Source organism: Lynx rufus, unplaced genomic scaffold (genome assembly GCF_022079265.1).
Source record: "Lynx rufus isolate CCGP_SWC_20201006 ecotype Redwood Valley unplaced genomic scaffold, mLynRuf1.p SCAF_27, whole genome shotgun sequence".
NCBI lineage: Eukaryota > Metazoa > Chordata > Mammalia > Carnivora > Felidae > Lynx > Lynx rufus.
The window spans coordinates 15,238,963-15,253,947 of record NW_025814842.1 but is presented as its reverse complement, the minus strand read 5'-3'; the positions used below and the strand labels follow the sequence as shown (position 1 = coordinate 15,253,947).

Below are 14,985 nucleotides of genomic sequence, written 5' to 3'. Positions count from 1 at the left end.
CCGGAGCTGTCGAGGCAGCCCCCTCTCGTTCCTGCAGAAGGATCCCCTTGTGCGTTGGCTGCGGGCCAGCACATTTCCCCTGTGCTTGGTTTCCTGGGATGTTAGCATCAGCGTGGCTCTGGCACAGAGACGGAAAATGCCATCACAGATCGTCGTTTGTTAAGGGAAAATTATTAAATGCAGAAAAGAAGCTTCTATCGATATTAGGCTGGGTCAATTAGAAATGTTTTACGTAGAAGTGTATTTGGGTTTTTGTGGTCCTAACTCATCAAGGAGGCCTTACTTGAGAACAAATAATACTGATTTACTGTAGAAGAAGAGTGGTCAGTTGGGAGTCAGTGGACTGATTTCCTTCCCTCCCTCACTCCATCTTTCTGTGTTTATTGAGACCCTTTTGTGTGATAGTCCTGGCCATGCAGAGAAACTTAAGATGCAGTATCTTCTTCAAGGATCCATCAGCCTATTAGAGGAGACAGACAAGAATATTCAGATCATACATATATTTATGTATATAATATATATATGTATAGTCTGCCTTTTAATAAGGGTATTCAGACAATTTAAACTGATTTCATGATAGGTTTACATTTCTCATGTAGCCATTTGTTTTCTCCTTGTCTTGTGTTCTTTGATTTCCTTTTTCCAGTCTTTGCCTCCTTTAGATTAAGTTGTTTTTAAAATTTTTTTTTAATGTTTATTTTATTTATTTATTTTTTTTTTTTCAACGTTTATTTATTTTTGGGACAGAGAGAGACAGAGCATGAACGGGGGAGGGGCAGAGAGAGAGGGAGACACAGAATCGGAAACAGGCTCCAGGCTCTGAGCCATCAGCCCAGAGCCCGACGCGGGGCTCGAACTCACGGACCGCGAGATCGTGACCTGGCTGAAGTCGGACGCTTAACCGACTGCGCCACCCAGGCGCCCCTTAATGTTTATTTTTGAGAGAGAGAGAGACAGAGACAGAGACAGAGACAGAGCATGAGTGGGGAAGGGGCAGAGAGAGAGGGAGACACAGAATCCGAAGCAGGCTCCAGGCTCCGAGCTGTTAGCACAGAGCCCGATGTGGGGCTCGAACCCACGGACCATGAGATCATGACCTGAGCCAAAGTCAGATGCTTAACTGACCGAGCCACCCAGGTGCCCCTAGATTATGTTTTTATGATTCTGTTTTACCTCCTCGTTGGCTTGTTAGTTATAGCACTGTATTGGTATTTAGTGATGGTTCGAGGTGTTACACATACCTCTTGATCATATCACAGTGTATCTTTGAGTGATTAAGACGCCACTTCATGTCCAGTGGAAGAAGCTGCAGTAACACACTTGTGTTTTCCCCTTGTCAACCTCCATGCGATCATTATCATACATTTTACTTCTATGTATCTTAGAGGCCTATACTACATCGTTATTATTTTAGTTTAAGTAGTCAATTATCTGTTAATTTTGACTTAATTAGATGTAATTAGAAACAATCTTACATACTGACTCATATAGGTACCACTTAAAAAACATTTTTTTTGGGGGGGTGCCTGGGTGGCTCAGTAGCCCTGACTTGGGCTCGGGTCATGGTCTCCTGGTTTGTGAGTTCAAGCCCCGCATCGGGCTCTGTGCTGACAACTCAGAGCCTGGAGCCTGCTTCGGATTCTGTGTCTCCCTGTCTCTCCGCCCCTCCCCTGCTCACGCTCTTTCTCTCTCTCTCTCTCTCAAAAATAAATAAACAAACCAAAAATATAAATAAAATAATAAAAATTTTTAAAATGTTTGTTTATTTTTGAGAGAGAGAGAGACAGAGCATGAGCAGGGGATGGTCAAAGTTGGGAGGGAGACACAGAATCCGAAGCAGGCTCCAGGCTCCGACCTGTCAGCATGGAGCTCAATGTGGGGCTTGAACTCATGAGCCATGAGATCATGACGTGACTGAAGTCAGAGGCCGACTGAGCCATCCAGGTGCCCCTGTAGATACCACTTTTGTTGGTGTTTTTCTTCCTTTGCGTAGATGTGTGTTCTCTCTGACAGCCTTTTCCTTCTGCCTAAAGGGCTTCATTTAGCGTTTCGCGTTGTGTGGGTGTGTTGGTGCTGAATTATTTCAGTTTTTGTGTATCTGAAAAAGACTTTATTTTGCCCTCATCTTTGAAGGATATTATTTGATGGATGTAGAATCATAGGTTGATGACTTTTTTTCTTACGGCGCTTTGAAGGTGTTCCACTTTGCTCCCATTGCTTCTGATGAGACCTGTGTTGTCATCTGTTGTTTGTTCCTTTGAAAGTAATGTTTTTAGCCCCTGGCACTCTGAAGATTTTCTATTTTCTCTTAATTATGGATTTTGAGCAATTTAATGATAATGTGTTTCAACGTAGTTTTCTTCATGTTGCTTTTACTTGGGATTTGTTGAGCTTCCTGGTTCTGTGGATTTATAGTTTTAATCAAATTTGGACAGATTTTGGCCATTATTTCTTTAGGTATTTTTTCTGTCACCCCCTCTCTCTTCTCTTCCTTGGGGACTTCAATTACATGAGTTTGACCTACAGCTCACTGATACTATTTTCATTATTTTTTAAAATTCTTTTTTCGGGGCACCTGGGTGGCTCAGTTGGTTGAACGTCTGCCTTCAGCTTGGGTCATGAGTCACCGTTTCTGGGTTCAGGCCCTGTGTCAGGCTCTGGGCTGACAGCTTGGTGCCTGGAGCCCGCTTTGGATTCTGTGTCTCCCTCTCTCTCTGCCCCTCCCCTGCTCACACTCTGTCTCTCAAAAATAAATAAATGTTAAAGACAATTTAAAAAACATTCTTTTTTTCTGTTCTACTTTTCATTTTAGGATAGCTTCTATTGCTATGTCTTCAGGTATAATTTAGTAATCTTCTCTAATATCTAATCTTCCATTAATTCTATCCAGTGTTTTTTTCAGATTTGACATTACAGTTTTCATCTCTAGAAATTCAGTGTTGGCCTTTTTATATTCTCCATGTCTCTACTTAACTTTTTGAGCCCACGAATTACAGTTAGACAACTGTTTTAATGTAATTCTAACATCTGTGTCATTTCTGGGTCAGTTTGGTTGCTGGATTATTTTTTCATTGGTCATGTTGCATGCTTGGTTAATCTTTGATTGGATGCCAGGTCTAATTTTACCTTATTGGGTGCTAGATATTTTTGTGTTCCTATAAAACATTCTTGAGCTTTGTTCTAGGATGAAGAGCAGTTACTTGGAAACAAGTTTGAGCCTTTTAATCTGGCTTTTATGACTTGTTAAGTGAGACCAGAGCTGACTCAGAATATGGCTAATTACTTATGACTATCGGGGCAAAACACTTCTGTGTACTCTGCCTTGTGAATCTTAAGCTTCTGACTGGTGTGAATAGACACAGTTCCCAGCTGGCTGTGAGCACCAGGCGCACCTCCAGTCCTTTAAGATGGTTCTTTCCCTTTCTTGGTTAGCTTTTCTCTCATATATGCATGAAGCATTACTCAGGCAGAATTTCTAGGAATCCTCTACAGATTCTTGAGTTTAATCTCTGTGTAGCTTTTGACTCTCTGGTACTCAGTGCTGCAAACTCTAGCCGTGTGGGCTCCCCAACTCTTGCTTCCACGTCCTCAACTCCAAGAAAATACCCAGCCGTGTGTGCGTTGCCTCTCCCTGCCTCACAGCCTGGAAACTTTGAGGGCAGTAAGCTCTGGGCATGGCAGGGCTCGCCTCCTGTGTTTTCCATCTTCTCTGGGATTATTGTCCCTTGTTGCCTGGTGTTTCATGTCTTGGAAACTGTTCATATATTTTGTCCATTTTTGGCGTTTCAGGTGGGAGAGTAAATCCTCGGTGACTTTATCTTGGTTAGAATTGTGCAGTGTGATTTCTAGCAGCTGCGTACCATTGGTTTATCTTGGCGTTGTGGTCCGTCCATCCTGTACTCGGCAGTTTTTCTCATACCTACTTCAATGCAAAATTTTATAAAACCCTATGTATCTTGGAAGAGAAGGATGTAAAGACACTAATAGACTGTAGGAATCCAAAAGAAGAACTGGAATTTTCTGTAGGAATCTCTTAAATGCTTATTCTGCATCTGAGATTAGCTGTCCAGTTGTACTCTGTTCTGTCTTCATATAGATAAGCAGTGTTTTGTTTATTTATATGCAAGATATTTACCTAAATGTGGAAGTGGGTAAAAGACAAAGCCCAGTAGAGACTTACAATCCAAATTGACATTGTTCCATTAACCATCACACTCTGAATATGGATATTTAACCAGCCACGGATCCACTTCTGCCATCATCCAGACTATATTTCTCCATTTGCCTCATTTGTCTGCAAGTCAAGAGTCTTTTTATACAAGAGGCTCGTGATAATTGTGGCTCATTACTTGAAGCCTTGTGAGAAACTTCATTAAGTGCTTTCTGAAATCAGAATGTTCTACTTGTTTGCTCTACTAGTTTATTAAAAAAGGAAATGTGATTACTTCGGCATGGCTTTTCCATGCTTCTCATATCTTCTGTAGCTCATGAATTTTAAATGCTAGGTTGTGGGACTGGTCCTGAGAATTCACGTTGGGTTATGGTTCCTGGAATTTTGTTTTTCCTCTTCTTGGGGCAGTATTTCTTTATTTTTATTTCTTTCTTTCTTTATTAAAAATTTTTTTTAAATGTTTATTTTTGAGAGAGAGAGAGACACACACACAGAGAGAGAGAGAGAGAGACAGAGAGAGAGACAGAGCATGACTGGGGGAGGAACAGAGAGAGAGGGACACACAGAATCCAAAGCAGGCTCCAGGCTCTGAGCTGTCAGCACAGAGCCCAACGTGGGGCTCGAACTCATGAACTGAGAGATCACAACCCTACCGAAGTTGGACGCTCAGCCGACTGAGCCACCCAGATGCCCCAGTATTTATTTTAATATCTTTTTGCCCATCTGATTCTTCATCTTTTTTCAAAGATTACCAACGAGAGTTCCCCAGTTGTTTGTTTGAAGTATATTGTTACTTGCTATTGCTTTATGGCCCAGCATTTGGTTTATTTTTACAGAATTTCCTTGGGTCCTTGAAAAACAGGTGAATTCTGTAGTTGTTGAGGGCAATACCATGTGTTCTCAATCACATTTACAGTATAGATTAGATCATACTGCATTTCCATCTATGGAATCTGTTAGATACTGAAAGATGTGAAAATCTTTCCCTATGATTTTGGATTTGCCTATTTTTATGTATTCTGAGTCTATATTATTAGATACATAAACATTTAAAAACACTTTTTTTTAAGTTTATTTATTTTTGAAGGAGAGAGAGACAGAGCGTGAGAGGGGAGGGGCACAAGAGAGAGGGAGACATAGAATCCAAAGCAAGCTCCAGGCTCCGAGCAGTCAGCACAGAGCCCGACGCAGGGCTCTGAACCTGTAAACCACGAGATCATGACCTGAGCTGAAGTCGGAGGCTTAACCGACTGAGCCACCCAGGTGCCCCTAGATACATAAACATTTTAAGTTGTTTTATCATCCTGGTGATTTCAACTGTTAATGTTTTCTGCCATTGGGTTGTTGCCTACCATTATGCAGAAAAGAAGAATGATTTTGTTAGTTTTACAATTGCCATTTTTTAAAAGTTTATTATTTATTTTGAGAGTGAGTGCATGTGCACACATGTGAGTGAGGGAGGGGCAGAGAGGTGGGGAGAGAAAATCCCACACAGCCTCTGCACTGTCAGCACAGAGCCGGATGTGGGGCTTGATCCCACAAACCTTGAGATCATGACCTGAGCTGAGATCAAGAGTTGGTTGGATGCTTAATCGACAGAGCCACCCAGGTGCCTTTTAATCACCTTTTAATATGAGGCTTTGAATCAGTTCAATTTTGTGTTCCTTGTTTTTGTGTTCAGGTTATCAGTTGATTGGGAGCCATTCTGGGGTGAAGCTTTGCAGATGGACAAAGGTATTTGTTTTTATTTAAATATTATTTCTGTTTTATGCAACTTTTCTATGGCTGTTCTATGTAGCCAATGAATTTTACCATTTTAAAGGTATAATTTACATTTAATGTAATGATTTTGACTGAATTTGTTAAATGAGTTCAACCTGTATAGATGGATATAAAAAACCCTTATCCACCACCTAAATTAAGATATATATAGGCCATTTTTCTCCTCCGGATAAGTTCACTTGTATTTATTTCTAGCCAGTAGTTCCTCCCCATCAGCCAGGACATAGTTGTTCTAGTTGCTGTCACTGGTTTAGTTTTGCTTGTTCTAGAATTTCATATGAATGGAATCATAATGTGTATTTTTCTGCAGGTGGATTTTTAAACTCAACATAATATTTCTCAGATTCCTCTATGTTGTAGTAAATTTCAGTAGTTTTATTCATTTTTATTGCTGAGTACTATTCAACGCAATGAACATACCACAGGTTTGAATCTGTTGATAGACACTGGGTTGCTTTCAGGTTTTGGCTATTCCAAGTAAAACTTCTGTGAACATTCTTATGTAGCACTTTGTTATGAACGTATGTGTCAGTTTCCTTTGGGTATATCCCTAGGAGTGGAATTGCTAGGTCACAAGGTAGGTATGAAACTCCCAGTCTGTTTCCAGTGTGGCCGTATTATTTTATACTTGGATTGGCAATTTATGAAAGTTCCAGGTGGAACATTTTCTCACTATTCTGTGGTATTGAAAATCTTTTTTAATTTAGCCATTCTGATGTGTGTGCAGTGGTATCAGTGTGGTGTTTTTTTTTTTTGTGAGCTTATTTTATTTTATTTTTTTCAATATATGAAATTTATTGTCAAATTGGTTTCCATACAATACCCAGTGCTCATCCCAAAAGGTGCCCTCCTCAATACCCATCACCCACCCTCTCCTCCCTCCCACCCCCCATCAACCCTCAGTTTGTTCTCAGTTTTTAAGAGTCTCTTATGCTTTGGCTCTCTCCCACTCTAACCTCTTTTTTTTTTTTTCCCTTCCCCACCCCCATGGGTTTCTGTTAAGTTTCTCAGGATCTATATAAGAGTGAAAACATATGGTATCTCTCTTTCTCTGTATGACTTATTTCACTTAGCATCACACTCTCCAGTTCCATCCACGTTGCTACAAAAAGCCATATTTCATTCTTTCTCATTGCCACGTAGTACTCCATTTTGTATATAAATCACAATTTCTTTATCCATTCATCAGTTGATGGACATTTAGGCTCTTTCCATCATTTGGCTGTTGTTGAGAGTGCTGCTACAAACATTGGGGTACAAGTGGCCCTATGCATCAGTACTCCTGTATCCCTTGGGTAAATTCCTAGCAGTGCTATTGCTGGGTCATAGGGTACGTCTAGTTTTAATTTTCTGAGGAACCTCCACACTGTTTTCCAGAGTGGCTGCACCAATTTGCATTCCCACCAACAGTGCAAGAGGGTTCCTGTTTCTCCACATCCTCTCCAGCATCTATAGTCTCCTGATTTGTTCATTTCGGCCACTCTGACTGGCGTGAGGTGATATCTGAGTGTGGTTTTGATTTCTATTTCCCTGATGAGGAGCGATGTTGAGCATCTTTTCATGTGCCTTTTGGCCATCCGGATGTCTTCTTTAGAGAAGTGTCTGTTCATGTTTTCTGCCCATTTCTTCACTGGGTTATTTGTTTTTCGGCATCAGTGTGGTTTTAATTTGCATTTTGCTGATGACTACTGATGATGAGGCATGACTTTTCATGTGCCTGTTGGCTGTTCATACGTGTGAAGTGTCTGTTCACATCTTTTGCCCAAATTAGGTTATTTGACTTTATGTTGTTGATTTGTTGGTGTTCTTCATATATTGTGGAAATGAGTCTTTTGCCCAATATTCATTGTGAATATTTTCTTCTAATCTGTGGCTTCCTTTTTTCATTTCCCTAATGGTATCTTTTAAAGTTTTAAGTTTGGATAAGTCCAATTTATCTTTTTTTTTCCTCTTTTTAATGGTTAGCATTCTTTGTATATTAAGAAATCTTTGCCAACTTCAGGGTCACTGTTTTTTATGAAAGCTTCATACATAGTTTTAACTTTTATGTTTAGGTCTTTGACTTCATCGTGATCTGATTTTCATGAATGGCATGAGGTAAAGGTCAAGATTCATTCCTCTCCTGTCCCCCATGTGGATATTCAGGTGTTTCAGTACCATTTGTTGAAAAGACTTTCCCTTTACCATTGAATTACTTTAGGCCTTTGTAGAATATCAGTCATGTGTCTACGGGTAGGCCTATTTCTGGACTCCTTATTCTGTTCCATTGATCTGTTTGTTTATCCTCATGCCAATACCACATTGTCTTGATAATTGTAGCTTTGTAATAAGTCTGAAATTAGGCAGTATAAGTTCTCTTTGTTTGTTTGTGTATTTATTTATTTATTTCCAAGAGAGTTTCCACTCTTCTGGGTCCTTTGCATTTCCATATAAATTTTAGAATCAGCCTGTGAGTTTCTATTTTATGTTTGTTCTGGTTCCTTAGATTCTGAATTTGTCTATTTGGCATTCATTCATCACAGGGCCAGTTATATTAACTATTTTCTTATTTTGTATTTTTTTTTAAGTTTTTAAAGTTTATTTATTTATTTGAGAGAGATGGAGACCCCGTGAGTGGGGAAGGGGCAGAGAGAGAGGGAGAGAGAGAATCCCAAGCAGGTTCTGAACGGTCAGCACAGAGCCAAATGCGGGGCTCGAACTCAGGAAACTGTGAGAGATCAGGACCTGAGCTGAAACCAAGAGCTGGATGCTTAACCAACCGAGCCACCCAGGTGCCTCATTTTGTAGTCTTGATGCTCTGACTTTTGAGGGCCTTACAGACCTGGGGAGAAACTGTCCCTCCCAGGGCTAGCTAATTCCTAAAGACCATAATAGCTTGCCTTGAGTTTGCCAACCAACCAATCCTGAATCTGTAGCCTTCAGTTACCTCCTTATCTCACTCACACACCATGCCAATATCTTCCCCACTCTGTATTATCCCAGGGCCAGGTACTGGACAACTAGTGACAGTGCTATAGCCTGAATTATTCAGACAAACCAATGCTGCATTGTTTACCCTGTCTTGCCTGCCTTTCCCAAGGGATCCCCAGTAAAAACTCTGGCCTAGGCTTTCCCCTCTCTCCTTGTTCTGTCTCCTGAACAAACCTGCTAGTCCTCTGTTACCCTGTGTGGTGGGGGTGCCCTCTTGTCTTGGGAAATGTAAGCAAGATATTCTTTCACTGGCATTGGCCTCTCCAGGTTGGTATTCACTTCCATAAGTTAAAATCCCATGGGAACAAATAAGATGGCATTTTAAAATAGCTTTTTTGAGATATAATTTACCTATTATATAACTCCTACACTTTAAAGTGTACAGTTGAGTGGGTTTTAGTATATTCACTGGGCTTTGCAGCCATTATCACAATCTAATTTTAGAACATTTTTGTCCCCTCTGAAAGATGTCATGCACCCACTAACAGTCCACCTTCATTCACACTTCTCCTCCCATCCCTGAAGCATCATTAATCTACTTATTATCTCTGTGAATTCCCCTAACCTGGATGTTCGTACATGATGTGACCTTTTGTGTTGGCTTCTCTCATTTAGCATAATGTTTTCAAGGCACATCCGTGTGATAATACAGATCAATATTCCATTCCTTTTTATGGCCAGTAGTATTCCATGTGTAGATATATCCCATTTGTTGTTGTCGTCCATCATTTGATGGACATTTGGTTTGCTTCCTCTTTTTGGTTATTATGAATTACGCTCCTACGGACATTATTATATGTACAGGTTTTCTTGTGGACGTGTTTTTATGTGCTTTGGTTATAGGCCTACGAGTGGAATTTGTGGGTCGTGGTAATTATGTTTAAATCATTTGAGGGACTGCAAAACTGAGCGTATTTTCTTTTTCCACCTGCAGTGTACAAGGGTTCCAGTTCCTCCACAACCTGCTAATGTTTGTTGTTGTCTGTCTTTTGCATTATAGCCATCCTAGTGGGTGTGAGATTGTTACCCTATAGTGATTTTGATTTGCATTTGCATTTCCATTAATGGGAAACATTGTTGACTATGTTTACTTCTTGGCCTTTGGTGAATCTGTGGAGAAATGTCTGTTCAAATTCGTTGCCATTTTAACATTGGGTTAACAGCGCTTGTAAGAGCTGTTTATATATACTGGATACTAGTTCTTTATCACGTGGATGGTGTGACTCTCCTGCCACTGTTTGTGGCCGTGTCACCAGGAGCTGAGTCTCTGCAGGCCTCTAGCAACTTGGCTCCCGATGTCGCAGTGGCTCCATTGCTGTCTTCCCGGCCTTTTTCCAGCCTGTCCTATCCCCATAACGAGTGTTCCCCACAAAGAGCCACTCTTGTTGAGGTTTTGGGTAGCTCAGACCTGACCGTTCTAAATAAACCAGGCTTTCTTCTCCAGGCATGCTTGACTTTTTTTATGTTCTTTATTCCTGTTCTTACAAATTTCTGTCCTCAGTTCACACTACTACCTCCTGATGTCTGTCTCTTACTTTCCATTTCTCTGTGTCCTGTCCATCATGACTCCTGCCTCTTCTAGAACCAGCCTTTAACGGTGTGCTCTCTTGTTCTTGGCAAGGAAGCATGCTTCTGGCTTCATCTTTCTCTTGGAATGCCCCTGCCCTCACTGCCATAATCCACAGTTGACCTCTGCTTGGTGCCTCAGTGCCTTGCTGGCCCTCCCTAAGAGGGAGGCTGCTTCTGCAGGCCCCGTTGTTTTCGGAGTATCCTGTCCGCTCACTATTTCCCTGAGCATGCTTTCAGTGCCATCGGTCCCCTAGGCCTTTTGCTGTTGTTGATTAGTATTTGAGAAACTCTTACTTTTTTTCACCACTATTTTTCTGCCTTCACCCTTTGGGGCATGAACATGCTGATGACACTTCTGGCACTTTAGTCACTCAACGTACTGTTGTGCTCAACTTTTTTTTTTTTTTTTTTTTTTTAACCCTTTTAACATCCAGTATTTGTCTCTTCTAATCCAGTGATTTTCAGTAATGTCAGACTCAATGCCTTCTGCTTATAACCAGCATTTTACAACATCCTTTTTACTACTGCTAGATTAAGTTTATGGATTTACAAATATAGTTTCACATACATAATTTAGAAAGTTAGTGTTCTGCTCTAGCTGTAATGTAAGGAGAGACAAGAGGAAGTACTTTGTATTAAAATGGTTTGTATTTCTGTATAAAATGCTCAGGCACTACGCCATTCGAACGCACTGTGGAACAGGCACTGCTTGCACCTGCTTATGATGGACGACTTTGCAGTTAAGAGACACAAACAGATTAGAAGTTATTCTGTACAAGAAGTAAAAACAAGCCAGACTTATGTAGGTATAATAACGACAAGAGGGCAGTAACCCTAACTGAAGTAAGGCTAACAGGCCAAGCAATTACACATTATCAAATTGGAAAAATGAGAAGGTAGGATGTGCTCGCAAATGGGTGGTGTTTCACTTATAACCGTTGACTCAGAAAAATCTTTTATGTTGCAACTTGGGAGGAGTAGAGATGGATTGTCATAGAAAATACTTATCTTCTGCCTTGAAATTCCACATCTTGTTGAGATCCACATTCTGTCTTTCATTTGTAACGAAACCTTGGAGGCCATACCTTTAAGTGACAGTAGGACCAGAGGATGGACTGGAGAGGCAGAAATGGTAGTGCGAGTGGCCAACAGGTGTGGTAGACCTCTGGTGACAGTTTCTGAGTAAGATTTTGAAACGGCAGGCAATCCCCCCAAAACAAGTTCAGTTTCAAATAATTATTGCAAGATAGATACCTTGTCCTTATGTTATAAAAATTAACAATATAACGACTGTAATAATTTTATTATTTTTTTTCTTATTTTTACTTTTTGAGAGAGAAGAGAGAGAGCACATGCGTGCGTGAGTAGGGGGAGGGGCAGAGGGAGAGAGAGAGGGAGAGAATCTTCAGCAGACTCCACGCTCAGCACGGAGCCTGATGTGGGGCTCAATCTAATGATCCTTTGATCCCCCAACTGGGATCATGACTCGAGCTGAAATCAAGAGTTGGACGCTTAGCCAGCTGAGTTACCCAGGTGCCCCAGAATGACTAATAATTTTAAAACAACTTTGATTAGTGAGAATCTTGCATTTCATATGTCTGTTAATTGAATATCTGCTTCAAAGTCTACCAAAAGCATCTTGAATCTCCCCTGTAATGTATTTGTAGGTGGTACCTACAAATACAACACAGATACAGGTATTTGCTCATGACTTAAATATTAGAAAACAGCATTATTTTCATGGTTTTTCAAAATGGTGAAATTTCTTGGAGAAAGTTTTACATAAAAGAAAGTGTTTAATTTACATGATAGCTGCATTCCTGGAAAATTTAGTATCTGGTACAATTGTGTAGGAAATACTTTATTAGCAAGATGAAGTTGGAATCTATGCTCACATAATTATAATCAGATTTTTTGCAAGTATGGAGGTCTGGTGAATCATTTGAAAGGAAGTGGAGACTTTTTTTTTTCCTCATGGGATTTATCCTGAGCATTGCAGGAGATGTGAAACCCTTGGCCCCACCTGCTTATTGCTAGTGGTCAGATTTCCATACCCTCATTGGGTGGTGTCGGTCCCATTGAGAATGCCTGCCCCAATCCATTTTCATTGCCACCTTCCCAAGTTCACGTTGTCCTCTTGAACATTGCAGCTAGTTTTTTTTCCCCTCTAGTACCAGCTTCTAGTGAATCCCCAACTCTGTCTCCCCTGTCCAATTTATCTGACATTAGCTTGGTTAATCTCTGAAGTATACTTCTCCTCTAGCTACTCCCTTCCCAGAAGCTTATAGTGGCTCTCCATTACCTCGTACTCAACATGTCAATTTGGATGTGTAATAGGCATCTTGAACTTTAACATGTCAAAAATGGAATTACTGATTTTCTCTCCTAAATCTGTTCCCCTCAGTCTTCATTCTGTCAATTAATGGCAACTGTATCGTTTGGTCAGGCCAAAAACCTGGGAGTCATTTTTACTCTTCTGTTTTTTTTCCCCCTTCCCACATCTATTCCATGAGCAAATTTTCTTTTCAGAATATATCCAGAATGTGATTACTTTTCCCCGCTTATACTACCTTCGTCCAAGTCTCTGTCATATATTCCTTACACTATTTCAGAGATGTGAGTGCTTGTTCTGGTTCCACTCTTGTCTGTTCCCCACACAGAAGCCAGATAGATCAGATCCTGTCACTTTTTGCCCAGAACTTCCAGGGGTTCCCATCTCACTCAGAATAAAAGCCCGAGTCCTTATCACGGCCTCCAAGGCCTTGTGTGATCTGGTCTTCCGGGCTTTAGTCCAGCCATGCTAGCCCTCTTGCTGGTCCCTGAATGCACCGAGTCCAGACTCCTCCCAAGCTTTATGGCCTCTGTCTCTTAGATCTCTGCTCAGAGAGTTTCTATGAGAGCAACTTAGGCTGCTTGGAATTTCTCAGTCGCTCTTATTACCATTTACTAGATGGTACCTTTGTTTATTATCTGTCTCCTCCCTTCTCCTCTCAGCCCCTCCCCAACCTGAGAGTCCTTGTTTTTCTTTCCAATACCAAGAATAGAGTCTGGCATGTAATAATTGCTTAGTAAACATTTGTTGGATCAAAGAATTAGTGTGATAGAGGCCTGAACCGAGAAAGAGCCTACTTAGTGTAGTTCTGATCCACTTGTTCAACATCGCTTTTCTGCCGTAATCTCCCTACGTTGTGTGCTGCTTCTCTCCCCCGCTGTAATCTCCACCTGACCAAATCCTGCCCGTCTGTGTTGGCCAGGAAAACAGAAAGCACCCTGGGTATTTTAGCAAGAACAGATTTAATAAAGTAAATTAACTAAACGTTTACAAAGCTGTTGAAAGGCCCGCGGTAGTGAAGGTCAGAGAGAATTGCTTCTGGCTTTGAGGAAATCGAAAGTGCTGGGCTCACAGGCCTTGAGTGACCTGAGCTGCTGCAGCATTAAGGCGGATGTTTCCCAGGAGCCCACTCTGAAGCCGCTGCAGACTTGATGTTCGCTGTATGCCCTTGTGTCTGCCAGCTGCTGCCAGAGAGGGACCACAGTCTCTCCTTTTAGTCTTCTGAATCTTGTATAAATGCCTCTCGTTGTTGGCGTTCCTTCAGACAAGGGAGTCTGAGAAGAAGTGTCGTAGGGCGTCTAGCCCCTGCTTAGACAGGTAGGCGTGGGAGCGAGTATTGTACTGTGTACCTCTTTGGATGTTCAGCATCTATATACACCCTCTGCCTGCAGTTACTTTTTCAAACAATAATGTAAACAAAACATTTGCTTCTGCCTAATCTGTTGCAGCCACTACTCATGCAAGGGAGGATGTATGTATTCATTCACTCTGTTCTTTTTTTTTTTTTTTAATTTTTTTTTTTTTTTCAACGTTTATTTATTTTTGGGACAGAGAGAGACAGAGCATGAACGGGGGAGGGGCAGAGAGAGAGGGAGACACAGAATTGGAAACAGGCTCCAGGCTCCGAGCCATCAGCCCAGAGCCCGACGCGGGGCTCGAACTCACGGACTGCGAGATCGTGACCTGGCTGAAGTCGGACGCTTAACCGACTGCGCCACCCAGGCGCCCCACTCTGTTCTTTAAAAGGGAGAACGCTCTTTTGAGACCCTGTACCTAGGGATGAAATCATAAGGTTACCTACCACCGACGCATCCCTGTAAGTAATTGGAGAAGAGAAAGATATGTATGCATAGATACAACTATCCTCACTTGCACCTGTTCCCTGTTGGTATTTGTAACTTTCTTCTTCCACTAGGCAGGTCACATGTCCTTTGTGCTCAATGAATGCCTCGATGTGATGGTTCTTTACCAAGTGGGTGATCCAGTCTGTCAGTGAAGAGTTTGGGCCAGTAGTGGGCCCTCCGGCACTCTTGTCTTAAGTTTACTGATGTCCATGAGTCTGAAGAGATGCCCCAGAAATCCCCTTGGTTCCTGACAAAATTCTTGTTTCTATGGCATGAGGAGCTCAAAGGAGCCAGCTGATCGTGTTAACGGTTAAAAA

The 14,985-nt window shown here is 41.4% G+C and overlaps 1 protein-coding gene across 1 annotated transcript in view; it reads left to right on the top strand.

Moving 5' to 3' along the window:
• LOC124519297 (S-adenosyl-L-methionine-dependent tRNA 4-demethylwyosine synthase TYW1) overlaps nucleotides 1-14,985 on the top strand; it is a 213,882-nt gene that overhangs the window by 34,424 nt on the left and 164,473 nt on the right. The window contains exon 9 of the mRNA XM_047089449.1: nucleotides 5,853-5,905. Coding sequence (XP_046945405.1) covers nucleotides 5,853-5,905 — 53 coding nt within the window. The remainder of the gene's footprint in view (nucleotides 1-5,852; nucleotides 5,906-14,985) is intronic.